The sequence below is a fragment of the Macaca thibetana genome, chromosome 20, assembly GCF_024542745.1.
Source record: "Macaca thibetana thibetana isolate TM-01 chromosome 20, ASM2454274v1, whole genome shotgun sequence".
NCBI lineage: Eukaryota > Metazoa > Chordata > Mammalia > Primates > Cercopithecidae > Macaca > Macaca thibetana.
The window spans coordinates 16,549,337-16,573,707 of record NC_065597.1 but is presented as its reverse complement, the minus strand read 5'-3'; the positions used below and the strand labels follow the sequence as shown (position 1 = coordinate 16,573,707).

General features: G+C 44.9%; 1 protein-coding gene across 3 annotated transcripts in view; it reads right to left on the bottom strand.

The window, feature by feature from the left end:
* HYDIN (HYDIN axonemal central pair apparatus protein) overlaps positions 1–24,371 on the bottom strand; it is a 463,051-nt gene that overhangs the window by 103,402 nt on the left and 335,278 nt on the right. For all 3 annotated transcript variants that reach the window (XM_050772650.1, XM_050772651.1, XM_050772652.1), the window contains 4 exons: positions 23,208–23,349; positions 20,589–20,751; positions 9,204–9,830; positions 6,817–7,035 (listed from right to left, as the gene is read on the bottom strand). In XM_050772650.1, the coding sequence (XP_050628607.1) occupies positions 6,817–7,035; positions 9,204–9,830; positions 20,589–20,751; positions 23,208–23,349 (1,151 nt within the window). The remainder of the gene's footprint in view (positions 1–6,816; positions 7,036–9,203; positions 9,831–20,588; positions 20,752–23,207; positions 23,350–24,371) is intronic.

The following is a 24,371-nucleotide window of genomic DNA, read 5'->3' as shown; positions in this document are numbered from 1 at the left end:
CTTTCACCTCCTTGGTTAGGTATATTCCTAAGTATTTTATTTGTTTTTTTGCAGCTATTGTAAAAGACGATGAGTTCTTAATTTGGCTCTCTGCTTGTTCATTGTTGGTGTATAGAAGAGCTACTGATTTGTGTACATTAATTTTGTATCCAGAAACTTTACTGAATTCTTTTGTCAGTTCTAGGAGCTTTCTAGAGGAGTCTTTAGGGTTTTCAAAGTAAATGATCATGTCATCAGCAAACAGTGATGGCTGGACTTTCTCTTTGCCCATTTGGATACCCTTTATTTCTCTCTCTTGTCTGATTGCTCTGGCAAGGACTTCCAGTACAACGTTGAAGAGGAGTGATGAGAGTGGGCATCCTTGTCTTGTTCCAGTTCTTGGAGGGAACATTTTCAACTTTTCCCCATTCAGTATTATGTTGGCTGTGGGTTTGTCATAGATGGCTTTTTTTACACTGAGGTGTGTTCCTTGTGTGCCGATTTTGCTGAGAGTTTTAATTATAAAAGGATGCTGGATTTTGTTGAAAGCTTTTTCTGCATCTACTGAGATGATCATATGATTTTTGTTTTTAATTCTGTTAATGTGGTATATCACATTTATTGACTTGCATATGTTAAACCATCCCTGAATCCCTGGTGTGAAAGCCACTTGATCATTGTGGATTAACTTTTTGATACGTTGTTGGATTTGATTAGCTAAATATTAAGGATTTTGGTTAGCTAAATGTTAAGGATCTTAGCATCTATGTTCATCAGGGATATCGGCCTGCAGTTTTCTTTTTTTGGTTGTGTCCTTTCCTGGTTTTGGTATTAGGGTGGTGCTGGTTTCGTAGAATGAATTAGGGAGGGTTCCCTCTTTCTCTGTCTTGTGGAATAGTGTCAATAGGATGGGTATCAATTCTTCTTTGAATGTCCGGTAGAATTCTGCTGTGAATCTGTCTGGTCCTGGACATTTGTTGTTGGTAAATTTTAAATTACCAATTCAATCTCACTGCTTGTTATTGGTCTGTTCAGGGTATCTAGTTCTTCCTGATTTAAGCTAGGAGGGTTGTATTTTTCCAGGAGTTTATCCATCTCTTCTAGGTTTTCTAGTTTGTGAGTGTAAAGGTGTTCATAGTAGCCTTGAATGATCTTTTGTATTTCTGTGGTGTCAGTTGTCATATCTCCTGTTTTGTATCTTATTGAGGTTATTTGGATTTTTCTCTCTTCTTTTCTTAGTTAATCTTGCTAATGGTCTATCAATTTTATTTATCTTTTTAAAGAACCAGCTTTTTGTTTCACTTATCTTTAGTATTGCTTTTTTGTTTGTTTGTTTCAATTTCATTTAGTTCTGCTCTGATCTTGGTTATTTTCTTTATTCTGCTGGGTTTGGGTTTGATTTGTTCTTGTTTCTCTAGTTCCTTGAGGTGTGACATTAGACTGTCAGTTTGTGCTCTTTCAGTCTTTGTGATGTAGGTATTTAGGGCTATGAACTTTCCTCTTAGCATCACCTTTGCTGTATCCCAGAGATTTTGATAGGTTGTGTCACTATTGTCGTTCAGTTCTATGAATTTTTAAATTTCCATCTTATTTTTGTTTTTGATCCAGTGATCATTTGGGAGCCGGTTATTTAATTTTCATGTATTTGCATGGTTTTGAAGGTTCCTTTTGGAGTTGATTTCCCATTTTATTCCACTGTGGTCTGCAAGAGTGCTTGATATAATTCCAATTTTCTTAAATTTATTGAGGCTCATTTTGTGGCCTATCATATGGTCCATCTTGGAGAAAGTTCCATGAACTGTTGAGTAGCATGTGTATTCTGTGGTTGTTAGATGGAATGTTCTGTATATATCTGTTAAGTCCATTTGTTCCAAGGTATAGTTTAAATTCATTGTTTCTTTGTTGACTTTCTGTCTTGATGACCTGTCTCGTGCTGTCAGTGGAGTACTGAATTCCCCCACTATTATTGTGTTGCTGTCTATCTCATTTCTTAGGTCTATTAGTAATTGTTTTATAAATATGGGAGCTCCAGTGTTAGGTGCACATATGTTTAGGATTGTGGTATTTTTCTGGTTGGACAGGGCCTTTTACCATTATATAATGCCCCCTTTGTCTTTTTAAACTGCTGTTGCTTTAAAGTTTGTTTTGTCTGATATAAAAATAGTTGTTCCTGCTCTCTTTTGGTGTTCATTTGCATGAAATGCCTTTTTTCCACCCTTTTACTTTAAGTTTATGTGAGTCCTTATATGTTAGGTGAGTCTCTTGAAGGCAGCAAATGGTTGGTGAATTCTTATCCATTCTGCAGTTCCGTATCTTTTAAGTAAAGCATTTAGGCATTTACATCCAATGTTAGTATTGAGATGTGAGGTTCCATTAATTGTGCTATTTGTTGCCTGTGTACCTTGGTTTTTTGCTTTTTTGTTTTTTAATTGTATTTTTGTTTTATAGGTCCTGTGAGAATTATGCTTTAAAGAGGTTCTGTTTTGATGTGTTTCCAGGATTTGTTTCAAGATTTAGAGCTCCTTTTAGCAGTTCTTAGAGTGCTGGCTTGGTAGTGGTGAATTCTCTTAGCATTTGTCTGAAAAAGACTGTATCTTTCCTTCATATACGATGCTTCATTTTGCTAGATACAAAATTCTTGGCTGATAGTTGTTCTGTATGAGGAGCCTGAAGATAGGGCACCAATCCCTTCTAGCTTGTAGGGTTTCTGCTGAGAAATCTGCTGTTAATCTGATAGGTTTTCTTTTATTAATTACCTGTTGCTTTTGTCTCACAGCTCTTAAGATTCTTTCCTTTGTCTTGACTTTAAATAACCTGATGACAATGTGCCTAGGTGATGATCTTTCTGTGATGAATTTCCCAGGTGTTCTTTGTGCTTCTTGTATTTGGATGTCTAGGTCTCTAGCAAGGCTGGGGAAGTTTTCCTCGACTATTCCCCCAAATATGTTTTCCAAACTTCTAGATTTCTCTTCTTCCTCAGGAACACTGATTATTCTTAGGTTTGGTCATTTAACATAATCTCAGACTTCTTGGAGGCTTTGTTCATATTTTCTTATTCTTTTTTCTTTGTCTTTGTTGGATTGGGTTAATTTGAAGAACTTGTCTTTGAGCTCTGAATTTCTTTCTTCTATTCTTCAATTTCTTGTTCAATTCTATTGTTAAGACTTTCCAGAGCATTTTGCATTTCTCTAAGTAGGTCCAATATTTCCTGAAGTTTTGATTGCTTTTTATTTATGCTATGTATTTCATTGAATATTTCTCCCTTCACTTCTTCTATCATTTTTTGGATTTCCTTGAACTGGGCTTCACCTTTCTCTGATGCCTCTCTGATTGACTTAATAACTAATCTCCTGAATTCTTTTTCAGGTAACTCAGGGATTTCTTCTTAGTTTGAATCCATTGCTAGTGAGTTACTGTGATTTTGGGGGCTATTAAAGGGCCTTGTTTTGTCATATTATCAGAGTTCATTTTCTGGTTCCTTCTCATTTGGGTAGGCTCTGTCAGAGGGAAATATGGCTGAAGGCTGTTGTTCAGATTCTTTTGACCCACAGGGTGCTCCCTTGATGTAGTATGCTCCCTCCTTTCCTATGGATGTGGCTTCCTGAGAGCTGAGCTGTACTGATGGTTATCTCTCTTCTGAGTCCAGCCACCCAGCAAGTCTACCGGGCTCTGGGCTGGTGCTAGGGGTTGTCTGCACAGAGTCCTGTGATATGAACCATCTATGGGTCTCTCAGCCATGGACACCAGCACCTGTTCTGGCAGAGGTGGCAGGGGAGTGAAATGGGCTCCGTGAGGATTCTTAGCTTTGGTGGTTTAATGCTCTATTTCTGTGCTGGTTGGCCTCCTGACAGGAGGTGGCACTTTCCAGAGAGCATTAGCTGTGGTAATATGGAGAGGAACCAGTGGTGAGTGGGGCCCTAGAACTCCCAAGAATATATGCCCTTTGTGTTCAGGTACCCGGCTGGGTAGGGAAGGACCATCAGTTGGGGACAGGGCTAGGCATGTCTGAGCTCAGACTCTCCTTGGGCTGGTCTTGCTGCGGCTGCTGTGGGGGATAGGGGTGAGGTTCCTAGATCAATGGAGTTATGTACTTAGGAGGATTATGGCTCCCGCTGCCGAGTCATGCAGGTTGTCAGGGAAGTGGGCAAAAGCCAGCAGTTACAGGCCTCACCCAGCTCCCATGCAATCCAAAGGGCTGGTCTTACTCCCACCGTGCCCCCACCAATAATAGCATTGAGTCTGTTTCCAGGCAGTGGGTGAGCAGGGCTGAGAACTTGCCCCAGGCTACCCACCTCCCAGCTGTGAAAGCAAGTATGGCTTTAGTTCTTCCCCTGCCTGTAGAGTCTGCATGCTGGATTTGTGCCCTCCCCAGAGTCCTGCCCAGGAGGCTTCTTATCCAGTTCAAATTGTTACAAAGTTCAGCTGAAGACTTCCTTTTCCCTGTGGCATTTTCCCTGGGCCTGTGGCCGTCCTCTTGAAGCATCCCTGTGATGCCAGACAGGAATGGCCTGCTTGGGGACCTAGGGAGCTCCCAGGGCCTTTCCTGCTGCTTCCTCTAACCCTGTATTTCACTCAGTTCTCTAAATTGACTCAGCTCCAGGTAAGGTTGGAATCTTCTCCTGTAAACTAGATCTTCAGTTTCCCTGGTGGGAAATCAGGGGTGGAGGAGCTTCCTTTCCCACTTCTGCAGTTTGGGCACTCACAGTATTCGAGGTGTCTCCTGGGTCCTGCAGGAGCAATCTGCTTGCTTCAGAGGGTCTGCGGGTCCCTTCAGGTTTCTTGATTTATTCCTGCAGTTGTTCTGAAGCTAAAATTCACAATGTGAGACACGTTGCTCTATCCATCCAAGTTGGAGTTGCAATCTAGTCCTGCCTCCCGTCCGCCATGATCTGTTATGTTTCTTTAGTATCTTATAATCTAGACTCTCCTGCCCTCCTCTCAATCACATTGCCGTTTTAGAGAGACCAGATTTGTGTTCTTACAAAATACCCTATAGTCGGAATTATTCTGAGCATTCTTACAGTGCCATTTCTTTTTCTTTTCTCTTCTCTTTTCTTTTCCTTTCTTTTCTCTCTTCTCTTCTCTTGTCTTCTCTTGTCTTCTCCTTCTCCTTCTTCTCTCTCCCTCCCTCTTTTCTTTTCTCTTTTCTTTCTTTTCTTTCCTTTCTCCTTTTTTCTTTTCTCTTTTCTTTTCTTTCCCCCCTCTCTCTTCCCTTCCTTCCATCTTTCTTTTCTTTTTCTTTTGAGACAGGATCTTACTTTATTGTCCAGGCTGGAGTGCAGTGGTGCCATCTCGGCTCACTACAACTCTTCCCCTAGGGCTCAAGCAATCCTCCCACCTCAGCCTCCTGAGTAGCTGTGACTACAGGTGCGTGCCACCATGCCTGGCTAATTTTTGTATTTTTTGTAGAGATGGGGTTTCACCATATTCCCAGGATGGTCTCAAACATCTGGGCTCAATCAATCTGCCCACCTCAGCCTCCCAAAGTGTGGGGATTACAGGCATGAGCCAAAGTGCCCAGCTGGCTGATTTCCAAAATAAGGGGTTGACAGCAATTTTTTCTTCTTTATCTTTTTAATTTGAAATTTCACCAGGGACTTTCTGCTCAGGTGAGGCATGCCCACCAATGCAACTGATCTCAGATGTTGATTTCCTACTTACTTGTAAACTGAGGTTTGGGGTAGTCTCTGTCCCCAGTTTACGTGTAAGCAGGACTTATAGGTGAAGTTACGAGCTCTCTTTGCTGATGTGCATGGTTTGTAGAAGGCTGTGTGCAGAGATTCAAATTGTGGGCCACCCTTCTCCTCTGGGAATAAAAAAACCTTCTATAATTTTAAATATACACTTTCTGCATATTATTGGTCAAATTTATTTTTCTTGTGATTTATTCTATTAATTGCATATATGTTCTTCTATTTCTGCACAATTTTATTTTGATTATTTAATTTTAATCCAGCTGGAATGTATTTTACTATATTGTGTCAGGCTAGGACATAAACAATGACTTTTACCCCACACATCCAATCTTCCCATCCTAATTTCTTTAATATTATCCTTTCTGTAGTGGCACGTGTCCCCTTAACTTGTGTGTGTTGATTCTTATATTCTTACACACTGTGCAATCACCTTAGCTTCAAAACATATTTTTACATTTTAAAAAAGATTAGATATCGGCCGGGCGCGGTGGCTCAAGCCTGTAATCCCAGCACTTTGGGAGGCGGAGACGGGCGGATCACAAGGTCAGGAGATCGAGACCAGCCTGGCTAATACGGTGAAACCCCGTCTCTACTAAAAAATACAAAAAAAACTAGCCGGGTGAGGTGGCGGGCGCCTGTAGTCCCAGCTACTCGGGAGGCTGAGGCAGGAGAATGGCGTAGACCCGGGAGGCGGAGCTTGCAGTGAGCTGAGATGCGGCCACTGCACTCCAGCCTGGGAGACAGAGCGACACTCCGTCTCAAAAAAAAAAAAAAAAAAAAAAAAATTAGATATCTTTTTAAGAATGCTAGTTTTGCTTATTTTTTTTTTATTGTGGATGTGCTGCAGAGTAACTAGACAAGTTCCCTAAACCCTCCCACGGGACTGCAAAGGCTGTTAGGTGAGAATCAATCACTGACAGTTTCCTCTTAGGAGGTAGGACAAGTCAGAGCCAGGAAAGGTGCAGTTCAGGGACGCTCACATGAGGTTTTCAGGGAGGATCCCCAACAAGTCGAGGGAAAATAACTCAGTGAACAGAACACCTCATGCCAGGCTCCATTTTTGGTCTGGTGTGGGGTGACCTTCTCTCCCTGCCCGCTGAAGTCCTGCCATGGTTAGGAGAATAAACTGCTCATGTGTTACCTTTGTAGCGTTTGTGGCAGCCAAAAGGTCTGATTCTATTTCCATTTCTTTTTTATCATCCAGAGATATCTCTTCGGATGGTGGGATCACAAACACAAAATGCTCCAGGTCGTCTGTCATGGTCAAAGGCGGCCGCTTCACAGGGTAGGAGACGATTGAGAATAAGGCGGGAGGCGGGATGGGTGGTCCGGAGGATCCCAGACCCAAGATGTCTAGGATCTAAAGGAAAGGCCCATTGTGAATTTCCTGTGCAAAACCCTATGCCTCTCTTCCTCTCTTACCATAGCCTTTGTTACACTTTATGGCAATTGTTTAATTGTCTTCCTTTGCAACTGGACTGTAAACTCCATTAGGACGGTTAGCAGGTGGATATGGCACACAGCCAAGCACATAGCAGGCAATCAATAAATCTCTGTTTAATATGAAGAGGCCAGCTCTTAACGTTCTAATGTCTAAAGTATAGAGTTGTTCCACCTATTTTCAGATTCCATGTTAATTTTTCTTTTTGCGTTAAATATTCCTTCCTTCCAAGGGTGAAAGAAAGTTGGGATGGGAGCAAGTCAAATGTAGCAAAGAAAATAATAAAGCAAAGGTTCTGGGACTAGGGTAGAGAATGGGAATGAAGAGAGAAGTGAAAAATAACCTGAGAGAGAAAACATTTATTCCTCCAGCATTTTCCCATTCTGCTCTCATATATAATGAATGAGCAATTTCCAGAGCAAATGGTTTGGAAATTTAACAGCCACTTCCTGCCTCAGAACAAGCATGTTACCTCTAGACTAACAGCCATTATCACAACAGTAAAGGTTACAGCCCACCTGAGGGCTCAGCCTGTGGACCACTGGGCCTGTTAGGCCCAGCAAGTAACTAAATATCTCCATGCAATCCTGTGCTTCTCATCCTGTGTGTCAAGGAGCTAAAGGCATTTCCTGACTAATATGCAGCCGAGTTAACTCCCAGGATTTAGAACCTCTATGGGGAAAGGCATGAATGATCTGTAGCAATTGTTGAATTACCAGAGCCAGGGAGCTCTTCAAACAGCAGTCTAACCTATGATTTGGAAGGTGGAAAGTATAAAACAAGGCAAGATGTTCTTGTTATAGTCCTTTTTTAAAAAAAAAAACATTTCTGCAGGAAAAAAAAATCACAATTCCTTAGCTAAGGCTGGCCTGAGGTGAAACTGGTAAGGGCATAGAGCTGGTGTTGCATGTCCCCCAGCAGTCCTTCCCACCTTTGGTGCCACCCAGGACCACTGCAGCAAGGCTTCTACTGTGGGTCGCAGCACATGGAAGTCACATGGATCGCAGGGATGACTCTGATCCTCCCGTCATCCCTGACCTGCCACATATTCCTCCCAGGCTCTAGTCTCTACTTTTAAAAGTTGACTCACGTCTGTAATCCCAGCACTTTGGGAGGGTGAGGCTGACCATTTGAGGTCAGAAGTTTAAGACCAGCCTGACCAACATAGTGAAACCCTGTCTCTACTAAAGATACAAAAAAGTTAGTTGGGTGTGCTGGTGCATGCCTGTCGTCCCAGCTACTTAGGAGGCTGAGGCAGGAGAATCACTTGAACATGGGAAGCGGAGGTTGCAGTGAGCTGAGATTGCACTACTGCACTCCAGCCTGGGCAACAGAACGAGACTCCATGTAAAAAAAAAAAAAAAAAAAAAAAAAAAAGCTGCATCTAGTTTGTCATGGATGAAACCAGAAGGCAGCAAACTATGGTGCCCTGGCTGAATCTGGCCTGCTACTTTTTCTAAATAAACTTGAATTGGAACACGGCCATGCCCATTCAGTTACATGTTGCTGGTGGTCACTTTTACCCGCCAAAGGCTGAGTGGAGCAGTTGTGATAGAAGCAGTATCACCTGTAGCCTAAAATACTTACTTTCTCGTCCTTCACAGAAAAAACCTGTCCCTGGAGAAAAGGCTATAATAAGCCTCTCCTCCAAACTGCTAGCAAAGGTGGCTTTTGTATACACAATACTTTTGTTTACAGGAACGAAGAGCTGTCTTACAGGATAATTTCTGTCACTGTGGGAGGTAGTGGGAAGACTTTGGAGTGGATGGGTCTCCTGCTTCACCCCAAAGCCTCACCTGCCTTGTCACTCTGTAGCACCCATATTATCAATATTAAAAATCAGCCGTTACAGGTGGCTTTCCATAAGCTTGGATGGACTAATTTAGATGTGTGACATCTCCTACAAATTTTCTCTTGCCAAGTAGGAAAGGTCCTTTAGTCATTATTGTCTTAATTCCGAGGGGGCATCAGAAATGAATGCAGTTGAGGGGATGTGGGTTTCGGGTAGGGAGAAGCACCCCTGATGATCTTAGCACAGTGCCTGCTGCCTGACTTGTGACCTCCCCACCCTGGAGGAGAGTCCTTACCTGCTCTCCTTTGGGAAGCTTGTCACTCTCTAGGGCCTGCTTCCAGTTCAAGCCTTCAAAGTCTGGTGTCTGGATGTTAAGGAAGGGCACACCCAGATCCTTCTCCTTTTTCCCTTCGTGGTCCTCCTCCCCTTCCCCCTCCCAGTCACTCCGCTCCTCCAGGGCTCGCAGCTTCTCTAGGCGCTCCCGCTCCGCCTTCTCCCTCTCCAGGCGCTCCTTCTCCGTGCGCTCCTTCTCCAGGCGCTCCCTCTCCCGGTCCTTACGGCCCCTGCGCCCACCGGAGGGGACCTGGCGCTGGTCGTCGGGCTCATGGGCCGCTTCCTCCATCCCTGCGGGAGGCAGCTGGACTCCTTGCTTCCGGTCCCAGTACATGAGGATGTTCTGGACATCCTTCAGTGTCAACTCATAGGCTTTAAACCTCTGGGCCAGTTGCTTGTCGGGGTCCTTTGAGACGTCCCCTTCACTGTCCTCTTGGTCCTGGACAAGAGGAAGCCCAAGCATGCTGACATCACCCATGTTCCTTTTCTTCTTATTTAGCTCTTCCTTCTCAGACACTGTTGGTTCCCTAACAGATATTTTCCTTTCAATTGTCTCCATCTTGACATCCACTTTGGTGAATGGAGGAACCTAGAAGGCATGACACAGAAAAGATGCGTCAAACAGTTTTTTATGGGGTAGTAAATTCCATGAGGAGGAGCAAAAAGACACTTTGTTTCTTGAGAAGGCCTCTGAGGACCCGGGCACCTCCTCTGCATGCTAAGGTTGTGCCTGGGAATCATCTTGGGGGTTTTTATCTAAATATCCATTCCATGGTCCTTCTCCGTTCGAGATCTGGCTGGGTCCTGGCATTGTGCATTTTGGAAAAGGTGCAGAGTGACTTTGATGTGTACTCCTGGTTGAGAGCTGCTGTTCTGCAGGATCAAGGGGAAAAGACTAACAGATGCAAGCCATCTGCACCTGCCTCAGGTGCCCTGGGATAGGCCATAGTGTGTAGTGGTCCAATCCCAGCTGCACTGCTTGGTAGCTGTGACCCTGGGAGAGGACTTGGCCTCTCTCTGCCTCATCTGTATAATGGAGATAGCAATATTAATACTCCAGAGGACTCCTGAAGATAAAATGTGTGAATGCATGTAAAAAGCTTACAACAGTCCCTTTGCAGTTATTAAAACCACACACGTATCGTATACAATGGATATTGTTGGGAACAAATGGGGGTTTAGAATCTGGCTGCACCTCAGGCTTTTAAAATATGTATTTATTTGATGCACTGGGCATAGAGAAACCAACTTTATTCTTTTTCTTGCTGCACTTTTAAACTTGCTTTGTGGGCTCTGATTTTCTCCTCCCCTGGATGAAATCCTCGGGTAGGCTCCATCGTTTTCTGGGTCACTCTTTGATGATATTATGCAAAGTCCATTCCAGTCTAGTGACCGCTATCTGCAGTGCAGCCCACTGTCTCCCTTCCCAGGTCTAGCTCTTCTCTCTAAGTTCAGGCCAGCATGACTCATGGGGCTGGGGTTCAAAAATTAGACTCCAGGCCTGCCAAGGAAAGGAGATCCTGGTAAATCCCCTGGCCTTTGGGTTAGGTCTCTGAAAGGTTCCATATAAGGAATAAGGGTCAACCTGTCCTTTGCAGAGAGAGACATGGATGGAGCTGGAAGGCCATTATCCTCAGCAAACTAACGCAGGAACAGAAAACCAAATAATAAATGTTCTCCCTTATAAGTGGGAGATGAATGATGAGGACACATGGACACATGGGTCGGGGGACAATACACACTGGGGTCTGTCAGGGGTTGGGGGGCAGGAGGAGGGAGAGCATCAGAAGAATAGTTAATGAACGCTGGGCTTAACATCTAGGTGATGGGATGATCTGTGCAGCAAACCATGGTGGCACATGTTTACCTATGTAACAAACCTGCATATCCTGCACATGTACCCCTGTACTTCAAATAACAGTGGGAAAAAGAAAAAAAAGAAGGTCAACCTGAAATAGCCCCACCCTCCCAGGGACTGAAGTTCAGTTTAAAATGATCTCAATCCTGATTGAATCAAGATTTCTAGTGCTCCTAGCCTAGCTGACTGCCAGTAGCAAACAGTGATTCTCTCTGGAGGGAGACAACATTTTCCAGAGCCTCAGAACGTTTTTTCCGTTCAGTATCTGGCCCTTGATAAAAACCTGGTTGGGCATGGTGGCTCATGCCTGTAATCTCAGCACTTTGGGAGGCTGAGATGGGAGGATTGCTTGAGGCCAGCAATTCTAGACCAGCTTGGGCAAGCAAGACCCCCATCTTTAAAAAAATACTTGGCACCTAAAGAGATAAGATCATGTGACCATAAAGCAAGAGCAAAAGACAGACAGGAGACCAGACTGCTGAGGATCTATGCATGGCTCTATAAGACAAGGACTTTAAAACATACTTAATCTGCTGAGGGAATTAAAACACGATTGAGAAGTGAGAATTTTGAAGAGAACTAGAAACAGTAAGAAAAGAATTAATGGCTTTTTAATGCAAAAACAAAATGAAAAACTGAAAGGAAGTTTGAATAGCAGGTTAGACCTCACTGAAAAAAAGACATCGAACTAGACAATATGTCAGAAGAAAATATTCAGTATAAAGAGAGCACAAAAGTATGTAGAACATAGAAAAAGCACAAAAGACATGTATTACTGTGAAAGGTTTGCAAAAAGGCCTAGTATATTTATGATTGGAATCCCAGACGGAGAGGAGAGAAAGAATGGAGGAGAAGAAATCTGAAAGAGTTATCAGCTAATGGTTCCCAACCCACATATTCAAGAATCACTATAAACCTCAAGTAGTAAAATACAAAGAAAACAACACCTAGGCAAATCACAGTAAATTACTGAATGAAGACATGACATCCTGAAGGTGTTGAGACCTTAAAGACAAAGAGAAACATCTTAAAGGCAGTTAGAGTCAGAAAGAGGTAGGAGGCGGGGCTCAGACGCTGGACCAGATTGAGGACTCGCAGGGTGGGGGTGGAAACAGCTTTCCAATCAGACACGCCCACCAGTGTGCCATGTCAATATATCATTGCCATGGCAACACTCAGGAGTTACCACCCCTTTCATGGCCATGACTCAATGACCCAAAAGACCTCTTCCCTACAAATTTCTGCATATTCTGCCCCTTCATCTGCATGCAATTAAAAGTGGGTATAAATATGACTGTAAACTGTCCTGAGCTGCTACTCTTTGCCTACAGGGTAGCCCTGCTGGGCAGGAGCAGTCACAGAACTGTCACACTGCCTCTTCAATAAAGCTGTTTTCTTCCACCTCCGGCGTGCCCTTGAATACTTTCCTGCGCAAAGCCAAGAACCCTCTGGGCTAAGCCCCACTGTGGGGCTCACCTGCCCTGCATCACGGCTAACACGGAAGGAGCACAATCATGCTGACAGACAACATCTCAACAGCCACATGGAAGACAAAGATAGAAAAATAATATCAAAGTGCTGAAGAAAAATGGCTGGCAACCTAGAGGCCTGCCTAGAAAAAAACACCCTTTAAAAATCAAGGTGAAGTTAAGACATTTTGGACAAGCAAAACTTGAGTAATTTGTTGCCAAAGAACCTGTACCTAAAAAAACAAAACACAACACCCAGGAATGTTCTTTAGGTAAAAGAAAACAGATACAAGAGATGTAGAAAGGAGTTAAAGATTGTTTAGGAGGGTGCTGAGAAATGCATATTGATAAATATTGATAAATGGGCATTTAGGTAAAAATAAATGCAAATTGATTGTTTTAATCAATAAGAATAATGTTTCTGCATTAAAAATATATAGTGAGAATTCAAATACATAACAACATTAGCATATAATTTAGAAGAGGGTAGCACTTTGGGAGGCCGAGGCGGGTGGATTGCTTGAGCCCAGGAGTCTGAGAACAGCTTGGGCAACATGGCAAAATCACATTTCTACAAAAAAATTAGCCAGACATAGTGGTGCACCCCTGCAGTCCCAGCTACTCGGGAGGCTGAGGTGGGAGGATCACCTGAGCCTGGGAGAGATCAAGGCTGCAGTGAGTGGTGTCCACGCCAAGCACTCCAGCCTGGGTGATGTAGTGAGACCCTGCCTCAAAAAAAAAAAAAAAAAAAAAAAAAAAAGAGGGTAAATGTGGTTAAATGAGGTTATTCTAAGACTCTTGTATCTTCAACAGAAATACTTGAAGGTGGTGGCTGAAGAAAATAAGACCCTTCCTACTCTATTAACACACTATTTAGTCAAGTGATTACATGGATCAAATTTCCACTAGGCTTTGTTCAATTGTACTTTAGTAAACAACAGCCAATACAAAAGAAACCATTGATCCAAAATATAAACATAAAGGTAAACTTTCTTTTTAAGGAATAACATTTGGGAGAAATTTGCTTTTATAGATTTGAAGTAAGAAATGATGGCTGGCAAGGGCTCATTTGAGGGAGGAAGGCAAGTTGAGAGGGATGGAATTGGGTTTAAGATTGAGCTGGAGGGTAGAAAGGAAGATTTTGGACAGAAAAAAGAAAGAAGGAAGCAAAGGAAAGTTCAGAGGAGAAACAAGGACGATGGCCAAATGCAAGGCTTTCTTCTTCTACAGTGAGAAATCATCATTAATTTGTTTAAAACAGGATTATTTTGGTTGGGTGCGTTGGCTCATGCCTGTAATCCCAGCATTTTGGGAGGCCAAGGCAGGTGGATCACCTGAGGTCAGGAGTTCAAGACCAGGGTGACCAACATGGTGAAACCTTGTCTCTACTAAAAAATACAAAAATTAGCTGGGTGTGGTGGCACACGCCTGTAATCCCAGCTACTTGGGAGGCTGAGGCAGAATTGCTTGAACCGGGGAGTGAGCAGAGATTGTGCCACTGCACTCCAGCCTGGGCGACAAGGGTGAAACTCCAACTGAAAAAACAAAACAAAACAACAACAACAACAAGCAGAATCAGATGTAGTTGAAGTGCACTTTTTTGGTTAGATTTTTGAAACAAAAATTTTAAGAGATAACAGGCTTTTCAAGAGGACAGAGAAGACCTGAGCAGGAAGGGAACTTAGAGATCATCAAGGGATGAGATAAGGAAACTTTGGCCCAGAGGGTATATGACAAATTCATAGCTTCACAGATTAATCTTTGAGTTTCCAGACTGACAGGTGTATTTCTCACTTCCTGTCCTGTCTCCCATTATAGCTGGTTCTGTGATTTTTTTTCTTGTCCAACATCCCTTTATTTTCCCATCCTTGATTCTTGCTCTGTGCAATACCTCTTCTTCCAGGAGTAAGCAGGTGATTCAGAACTGACCAGGCACAGAATGGCATCCCCCTGGCCAAGTGGACTGGTTCAGAACAGGCACACGGCGCTCTCCAGTGACAGTGAAAGCCAGCACTGTGGCCAAAACGGTGTTTAACGAAGCACTCCTTTCCAGCTGGGTTTGGATCTGGGCGAGTCTAAGCCAGAACTTTCGGGGTCTCTCATGTGGAGGGCATCAGTTAGAGACCAGAAGCAGCACAGGTGAGCCAAGAGATGCAGGCAAAGCACTTTGCATGGGTGTTTATAGTTTTCCTGCGTGGGAATGAACAACCAGCAAACTGATTGTCCCATACTTAACAGCTACAGACTGAATAAAATAGAAACATAACTCCCTGAGAACTCTAGAGACTAAAAACAAATTAGGCAGTTTTTAAAGGGGCTGTTGAAACTTGGAATAAGAGAGTTGTATAAAGTGAATCCTTTTCCTCTTTTTTTGTGGCTTTACACTGAAGATAGTCATGGCAGTGGTAGTGGCTGGTGGCCACACCACAATGGAAAAACCCACCAACCGGGCCGGCACGCCTGTCATCCCAGCACTTTCGGAGGCCAAGGTGGGAGGGTCACCTGAGGTCAGGAGTTCAACACCATCCTGGCCAACACAGCGAAACTCTGTCTCTCCTAAAAATACGAAAATTAGCCGGGCATGGTGGTGCACGTCTGTAGTCCCAGCTACTCGGGAGGCTGAGGCAGGAGAATGGTTTGAACCTGGGAGGCAGAAGTTGCAGTGAGCCAAGATCGCGCCATTGCATTCCAGTCTAGGCGACTAAGCAAAACTCTGTCTCAAAAAAAAAAAAAAAAAAAAAAAAGAAAGAAAAAAAAAGAAAAGCCCACCAATCTTCATTCTAGAGGAGCCACAGAAAGCAGTCCTGGAACATTCAGAGCCTCCAGAGAGTGAAGGGGAAACCCCAGAAAGGAGAGAGAGCCAGAGAAGAGGAGCCCCAAATTTTCTGTATCAGCAGCCTAAATCTCTGGCTGGCTGACTCTCGAACTGTGTGTGGGGGGCAAACTGAAAACAATTTGTGATTAAGGTTTAAAGAATAGAACTGACATCTTAGTCACTGACCCGCTGCAGATGCAAAAGACCAAAACTTGATCCAACCAAGCTAATTGTCTGTTAAACCTAAAGCATCAACATTCTTTGGAGAATTATAATATAATACAGAGTCTGCAACATAACATCCAAAAATTGCAGGATGTGATACAAAATTACTTGTTATATGAAGAGTCAGGAAACTCTGACAAATTCTCAAAGGAAAAGACAGTCAACTATGCCAACCCCGAGGTGACTCAGATGGAGGAACTGTCAGACAAGAACTATATGCAGCTGTTATAACTATGATCAGTACGGCAGAAGGAAATCCAAGCAGATAAATTGAAAAATTTAAAAAGAACCAAGCGGAAATTTTAAAAGTAAAAATACAGTATCTGAAGTAAGAATTCAGGAAGGAACAAGCCATGAATTTTCATATATGTGAGCAAATAAATTTTTTTTTAACATTTTTGGAATTGGGTTTTCTGTCTTTCTTTCTTCCTTAAAAAAAAAAAAAAAAAAAAAAAGACAGGATCTTGCTGTGTTGTCCAGGCTGGATTCGAACTCCTGAGCTCATGCAATCCTCCTGTCTCAGCCTCCTGAGTAGCTGGGACTATAGGTGCACACCACCACAGATGGCCTGAATTGAGTCTTCTATTTCTTGCAGTTTAAAGATTCCTGACGATATATCCACTTGAGACTATGCTTTTGCTAATGTTAGTGTTGGCTGCTAGGCAACTGCTTAGAGCCTTGCTACTCAGAGTGTGACCTAAGAGCCAGCAGCATGAATGTGACCTGGGACTTGTTAGAAATAGAGTCTCATGCCCCAGCCCAGACCTACTGAATTGGAACCTCTCTGCATATTAACAGGATCCCTGGGTGATTTGCATGCATATTCAGATTTGAAAAGCTGATACAGAGAAAATCAGAATCACCAGCAGATTTCATTTTATAGGATAAACAGTTAAAGAGCAGTAGGCTATTAGATGGAAGGAAATCTTCTGATTAGAAAGGTAAAAACAGGCCGGGTGCGGTGGCTCATGCCTGTAATCCTAGCACTTTGGGAGGCCAAGGTGGATGGATCACATGAGGTTAGGAGTTCAAGACTAATCTGGCCAACATGGTGAAATCCTGTCTCTACTAAAAATACAAACATTAGCCGGACATGGTGGTGGGTGCCTGTAATCCCAGCTACTCAGTAAGCTGAGACAGAAGCGCTTGAACCCAGGAGGTGAAGGTTGCAGTGAGCTGAGATCACGCACTGCACTCCAGCCTGGGTAACAGAGTGAGACTTGTATCAAAAAAAAAAAAAAAAAAAAAAAAAAAAAGATTAAAACAATCCACAAAAGAAATAAAAATCGCTTGAACCCAGGAAGCGGAGGTTGCAGTGAGCCAAGATCAAGCCACTATACTCCAGTTTGGATGACAGAGCAAGATTCTGTCTCAAAAAAATAAAGAAATAAAAAATAAATAAAAACATATCCACACACAAAACAAATATTTTTGAGCACCCTTCCGCCAGGTGGGAGACTCATTAAGTGATCAAAACAGACAAAAGCCTCAGCCTTCATGAGGCTTATATTTTGCAGGGGCAGGTAGGCAGACAAAAACCACATAAAAACCTATGGTATGTGAGATGGTGATGAGTGCTAAGAGACAGGGAAGGGGCTAAGAAGTGGGCTTTTTTTTGTTGTTGGTGTTTGTTTGTTTTGTTTTTGCTTTTGTCTTATTCAATTTTAAATAGAGTGGCCAGAGAAGGGCTTGCTGGGATGTTTAAATAAAATCCTGAGGAGGAGTTCAATGACCAACCAGCATTTTTTTTTTTTTTTTTAAAGGTTCACCTCACTAACAATTCAAGAAATGCAAATCCAAGCAATAAAAATAATCAGTTGTTCACCCATCGAATCTAATCAGCAAGGATTACAAGGAATGCTAAAACCTATAGCCTGTGAGGTTGGGGGTAAAATACACACCTTTCAACCCCGGAATGACATGTTTAGAAATGTAGCCTAAGGAAATAAGCATGGATGTGTGCAAAGGTTCAGCTCTAAGTGAGACACTTTTGGTCTCTCCACTATGATTTCCTTCCATGGATATTAAACTAATTTGGCAACAAGCAAGAAAAACAGAAAAATACACTTTATGTTTCTGCAAACTGTGTCCCCTTCTTCATCCTGTTTCCAGAACCAGAAGACCAGGGGTTGTGATGATGGAACTACCATGTAGTTACACAGTACCACAGCAAAGATGGGTGAGACAGCTGGGGACAGGGGAAGAAAGGAGAGCCCTAGTCTGGGAACGATTTAGGAGGGGGACTCCCTCACAGGGCTCCTGGTTGGTCATGGGATTGAAGGTGCAGAAGCAGCAGAGTCAGGGTGACTCTGGGAATTGGGCCTGGGAGCTAGAAGAAGGGTTGGGGAGGAATATAGGGCCAGGAAGAGGTCTGGGAGGAAGGCAGCATAGATGATGAGCTTGATGTGGGCTGTGTTGAGTTACCAGTGTCCGAGGGACAATCTGAAGAAGTGTCAGGAGCCGTGGATGGACTAAGGGCTTGGGAGGCAGTGCAAGAACCAGGGAAAAGAGTGCCTGCTTTGGAGTTGGACAAATTGGGCCTGCCCCAACTGCCTTCTGGCCACGTGACCTTGGGTGCATCGCTGAACTGTGCTGCATTCCAGCTTCCTCATCTCCAAAATGATGGTGATGATCATGTCTCCCTCAGCAGGTGTTGTCAACACTGGAGGTAGAAGGTGATGGGATCTATTCAGAGTTCCCAGAAGGGAGTGTCACAGAGCAGGAATTCAGTACACCGTAGCTGTTAGATGTTAAACATTGCTTTAGCTCTTTTTCATGTGGCTCCTGCCTTTCTCTCCTCCCTCTTTTGGGCCGTCCCTCTGCCTGGAATGCCCTTCACTTTGCTTTGGAATTTGCAAGCTTTTCCTACCCCCCTCCTCTTCCTCCAACCCATTATGTATGATCAGGTAAACATGAAGTAACGCATGGGATGGGGGTCAGCCTTAGACCGAGCAGGAAGAGACAAAGGTTGAGGCTGGGAACCTGCAGAGTGACTAAGGATGGGTGGAGGCGGGTCCAGAAAGAAGTCAGGGAGAAGGAGGAAAGCCAGAAAGGGTAGACCAGGATGCTAGGAAAGAAGAGCGATCCAAGGAGGGTATGATCCACAGTGTGAAGCTCATGTAGGAGGACATCAAGCAAGTCAAGGCCTGACCCATGCCCATTAGATCTGGAAATGGAGAGGCTGGAGCCTTGGATTTGAGGGAGTGGTGGAGACAGGAATCAGGGTAGGAAAGGGGGAGGCAGGAATGAGGGGTGAGGAGGCAAAGCCAGCAAGTGGGGACAAGTATGAAGGGAACGAGAGAAAAGGGGTGCTCGTCGGGGGCACCAGGGTTGAAGGAAGTTTTGTTTTTTTTTTCATTTTAAAGGTGGGTGATTCTTGAGAACATCTTTAAAGGCTGTGAGAAGAGCTGAAGCCAGAGCAGGGAGGGGTGCTGACGGTTTAAGACACAGAGCAATCCTTTTGATGAGGAAGCAGGAAGGTCTTTAGTCCTTCCCTTTCACCTTGGCACTCGCCCTGGAATTTTCTTTCACTTCCTGAGAACACATCTAGTCTCAGCAGTTTTTCTTGAGCTTGAGTGTTTTCAGACCAGACAACCACATTAGTCCAAGAGTCTCAAGAAGTCCCCCCAGGGAACATGATTGATTATGTTTTGTGCTAAGCTCAAATGATACACAAGCCTGTTTCCAAATGGATGACCGTGATAAGGTCCTTATCACCTCATCCAAGGTCAACAAAGCACATGCAAAAGTACCTGCCCTGAATCCAGTAGTGGGGTCTGGGGTCAGGGGCTGGGCGGAGGGGAGGTGCTCAGGTGACAGCAACTTGAACTGAGAGTAAAATAGGAAAATCCACATGCTCCTACTTAAAAGTTTCAACAGATTCCAGATGGAGACACCAGTGATGGAGTCAGTGGGTATAATTTGAGGTTAACTGTGCTGCAAATAGTCTTTCTTTTAATGATGAATGAAATGTTGTCTTTTAAAAGCAAACTTGGGAAGATAACTTCTGCATAGATTATCCTGAACTTATGCCACATAAGAAATTGACTTTGTTTAATGGCAAAAATAGTGGCTGAAACACACAGGCACTCAAATTCTCCCTCCTGGCTTCACGTACAAAATCACCTAGGAGAGGCAGGGATCAGTCCTGGTAATTTTTTCTTAGGGACCCCTTTTTCTTCTCAGCCTGAGATGTCATAGATTTCCTTCAGGTCAATATCAGGCATCCCAAATCTGTGCCTAGTTCTGTGTGCTTAGATCCTGCTCCTTCCTGAGCTTTCCCTGGTTGAGACCCCTGCACACCAATTTCTCTGCCCTTATGTCTGCCCAGCCACTGTCACTGTCTTTCACTCACCAACTTGGGCCAGTCTTTACCGTGTCCGGAGATGGGTTATAGCTTCACCCTCAGGACTCGTGGCTGCCACACCAGCTGGTCACAGCCCTCAGCCAGGATCACCACTGTGGGGGCTCCTTTAGCCACTCTGCTCTTCCAGTGCCACAGGGGGCAGTGAGGCGACTGCTATGCTTGGCAGACCGACAAACTGCTGGCACTTGCCTGCGAGGATAAGCTCATGCCGAAGCATCTTCCTTGACGGTTGCCAAGGGTATGCTCCTGATTGGACACATGGGCTCATTGGCTTTGGGGCTTCCTGGGAACACATCTTGAATATTAGCCTATTCGGCACCATCCTGGGTCCTGCAGGGGGTGGTGGAAGGAGCAAGGGCTGTGGCCAGACCCAACTGGGTGAGGTCCTGGATCTGTGTCTTCCCATCTCTGAACCTCACAGGGCGACACGATTATGTATGACGCAGGCTCAGCACTTCACATACAATCAGCATTCAACAAGCATTGGTCCCTTTCCTCCTGCCTTCTGTCCCACCACATGATCCCAACATGATCAGGTTAATTTCCTGGAAGGGGAATGCACCAGGCTGCCTTCCGCTTCGGTCTCCTGGCGAGGAGCAAGTGAGGGTTGTTACCTGCTTGTTTGATGCTTGAGATTTCTTCGGCGGGGGCTCCTCCTTAATGGGTCCCTGCTTTCCTTTTTTGACCTTCCGTTTCAGCTCATCCTCTTCCTTTTGTCGCTCCAGCTCCTGCTGTAGCTTCTTTTCTTGCATTTCCTTTGCCAGCCTCTCCTGCTCCCTTCATCAAACCAGGCAGAGAAAAAATAGTTCAGGGGCCCCCATGCCTCACCCCTCCGCTGCCTGGGACTTCCAGGGGGAGGGACATTGGGCAGAGCTTTCTTGAGCATAAAAAGAAAGAACAAAGCAAGCTGGATAAGTGGAAGGAAAGGAGAAAGGAAGAGAAGGAAAGAAAGAAAAAATGACTCTCATCTATGTTTGAATGGTCATTCAGCAAGACTCTGATTCACTGAAAATCAACTAGGAGGAATTCTCCATTAATCTGTATTTCGAGTCCAATCTCCTCTCATAGGACAGTGAGAAAAAGGCTGAAAATAAGCACGATATTAGCACTTAAAAAAAGCAACTTTCAAAGATTGTTCTGGTATTAGTGCAGATGAGGCCTGCCTCCCATAGCTGAACATGTTTGCTGTTCAGACAATAAGACATTTTTTTTTTTTTTTTTTTTTGACAGAGTCTTGCTCTGTCACCCAGGCTGGAGTGCAGTGGTGCAATCAGCTCACTGCAACCTCTGCCTCCCAGGTTCAAGCGATTCTCCTGCCTAAGCCTCCTGAGTAGCTGGGATTACAGGTGTGTACCAACATGCCCAGGTAACTTTTGTATTTTTAGTAGAGACAGGGTTTCGCCATGTTGGCCAGGCTGGTCTCGAACTCCTGACCTCAGGTGATCCTCCTACCTTGGCCTCCCAAAGTGCTGAGATTACAGGCATGAGCCACTGCGCCCAGTCCGAAACAGTATTTTCAAAGCAGTCTCTATGGTGGCTAGCTTAGAGCCATGGTGCATAGTCTGAAAGCCGTGTTCCCCTCCTCCACCCTCTTCTCTTTCTGCTGTCATTCAGCTGCTCCTGCCCCTTCTGCTGACAGCAGAGAGTGGACCAAAGCCAAGCACCAAGCACAAACAAGTGAGGGAATAGCACTTCTGAAAATAGTTAACCCAGCTGTTTTCATCCAGGAATTCCTAATTGTTTCCGGTTGCCATGGCTCTCTGCCCATTGAAGCAAACTCATTTACTTCATGTGGTGTATGTGTATGTGTGTGTGTGTGTGTGTGTGTGGTGTGACACAAACAAATTGTTGCTGCACTTTGAGACTCAAATTTGCATTTTCCAGGTCCACTATGAGATGAATGTCTGAAAGCAACAGCCCTGGTGAAAAAGAGGAGTTTTTTCTAAAGTCTCAAAGCAAGGCTTTCTGTAAGTCTGGAGGACTGGGCATTTCTATAGTGGACCATGCTGCAGAAAGATTAGGGCACACCCGGCTGGGCGCTGTGGCTCACGCCTGTAATATCAGCACATTGGGAGGTTGAAGCAGGCGGATCACTTGAGCCCAGGAGTTTGAGACCAGCCTGGCCAACATGACGAAAACCTGTCTTTACAAAAAAATACAACAAAATTAGCCGGGCATGGTGGTGTGAGGCAGGAGAACTGCTTGAACCCAGGAGGTGGAGGTTGCAGTGAACTGAGATTGCGCCACTTGAGGTGTGATGGAGGCACTCCAGCCTGGATGACAGAGCGAGAGTCCATCTCAAAAAAAAAAAAAAAAAGATTAGGACGTACTGTAGGGGCAGGGAGGGCAAAAGCTGTTTCAGGTCAGTGGGAGAAGTGTGGAGCTGGAGGAGAGGAGAGAAGTGGGTAAATAGTAGGTGGGTATCTAGGCTCTGTACCTCCAGTGCCTGAAATCCTAGGGAGGAGGCAATAGAACCACTACCCCCCACCCCATCCCTGCAATCTTTGAAGATCTGAGGGCAGAAAGGACACATGATCCACTGTCCCCGTCCCTCTGAGATAGTCCTAAGTATCCTGGGCACTAGGAGGCATGCGGGGATCGAGTGGTTTCTGTGTGGTTCCCAGTGAGGGGTACAGAAAGTGGCTGAGGGTGTTGGCTTGTGAGCCTGCCCACGGTCCCTGGATCGAGGATCTGCCCAGGCCGAGGAACTCTCCCATGGCAGTTAGACCTCGGGGAATGGGCGGCACCACCCAAGGCCAAGAAGGGGACCCAGGCAGGGGGAGGAAGGGCTGAGATTTGGGGAGCAGTCACTATGCCCAGGTCAGGAGAGTGGACCCTGGATCACCAGCTGTGGACACTGAAGCACCGAGGCAGAGAGCACAGAGGCTGATAATCCACACCTGGGGGCGCTGGTCAGGAGGGTCAGCAGGGGCCCCAGGGCAGCGAAAAGGCCAGTGGCCCCTCTCCCAGGGCCGCCCGTGACATTACAGCCTGGTCTCAAATGCCCTCCAGTGGGAAGTAAGGACAGTGGGAGAAACCCTGAATGGTACAGCAACCAGCACCCTGGATGGGCGGGATGTGTCTTTCTGCTCCTTGCAGGTCACCTTCCAGGGCTTTCTGCAGCTACTGCTTCCCCCCTGGAAGATGGCTTGGGCTCACACCCCAGTCCTGGTCACTCTGTGGGGACGGTCCCGGGGGAATGGCTTCTGCTCTGGCCAGCCCTTGGCCCTGACCTCTTCTTCCGCTCCCGGAGCGCCTGCTGAATCCCCTGATTGAATGTGAGTTTCTCCTCCTCGGTCAGGGCATCATATTCTTCCTCATCCATGTTTTGGAGACGCTCCTTCTCTTTCTCAAGAGCTTCCTTGTGCTTGCGTTCTGTGAGGACCACAGAGACAGGAAGGTGAGGAAAAGTCCTTCCCACTCTCGCTAGCAGCCTAAGCAGGTGAAGGAGGGTCTTAGTGTGGGGCAGCTGGTGTGGCGCCTGGTCTGCCTCCTCCCTGGTTGTGGGGGTGTGGGGTCCCTTCATGAAAGCACTTCCACATTTGGGTTCTGTCTGCAGGTGGCTGAACAGTGGCCCCCAAAGATGCCCATATCAGATTACTCGGAACCTGTGACTGTGTTGTCTTCCATAGCAGAGAGACTCTGCAGATGTGATTAAATTAAGGATCTTGAGGTGGGCTGATTATCTTGGGGGGCCCAGTCTAATTATAAGGGTCCTTTCGAGGGAGGCAGGAGAGTCAGTCAGAGATGGTGATGATGCGATAGTAGGAGCAGGGGTCAGAGGGCTGCAAGGAAGGGGCCAGGAGCCAAGGAGTGCAGGAGGCCTCTAGAAGCCAGAAAAGACAAGAAAAAGGGGCTACCCGACAGCCAAAAAAGGAATGTGGCCCTGCTGAGAAAAATCTGGAGCAATGACCAGGCATCCCTCAGCAGTCATCCAGCCTCCAGCTGCCTAGTTTTCCAGAAAGTTCATTTCTCCATAATGATCCACTTGAAAATAATTACCACTTCTCATTTTCCCCATGATCTTTGGAATGAAATTTCTCCTGGTTAAATTGTGGGCTCTTCTCCCCTAAATCATCTGCATTTGAAATGTCCTAAGATAGCATACAGTCATACTACTATTATATTAAAATCTCATGTTTGTTGAACATGTATGAACATGCTGGGCACTGGGGAAGGCACTTTACATGATCGCTTATTTAATCTCCACAATAGCCCTATAAGGGAGGAGTTATCATTCTTATCTGTGATTATCCCTTAATAAGTGGCAGGGAAAGATGTTAGGACTTCTGACCCCGGAAGTGTAAGACAATAAATTTCTGTGTTGTGTTAAGTAACCAAGTTTGTGGTTGCTATGGTGTAAATGTTTGTGTCCCCTTGAAATTCCCATGTTGAAA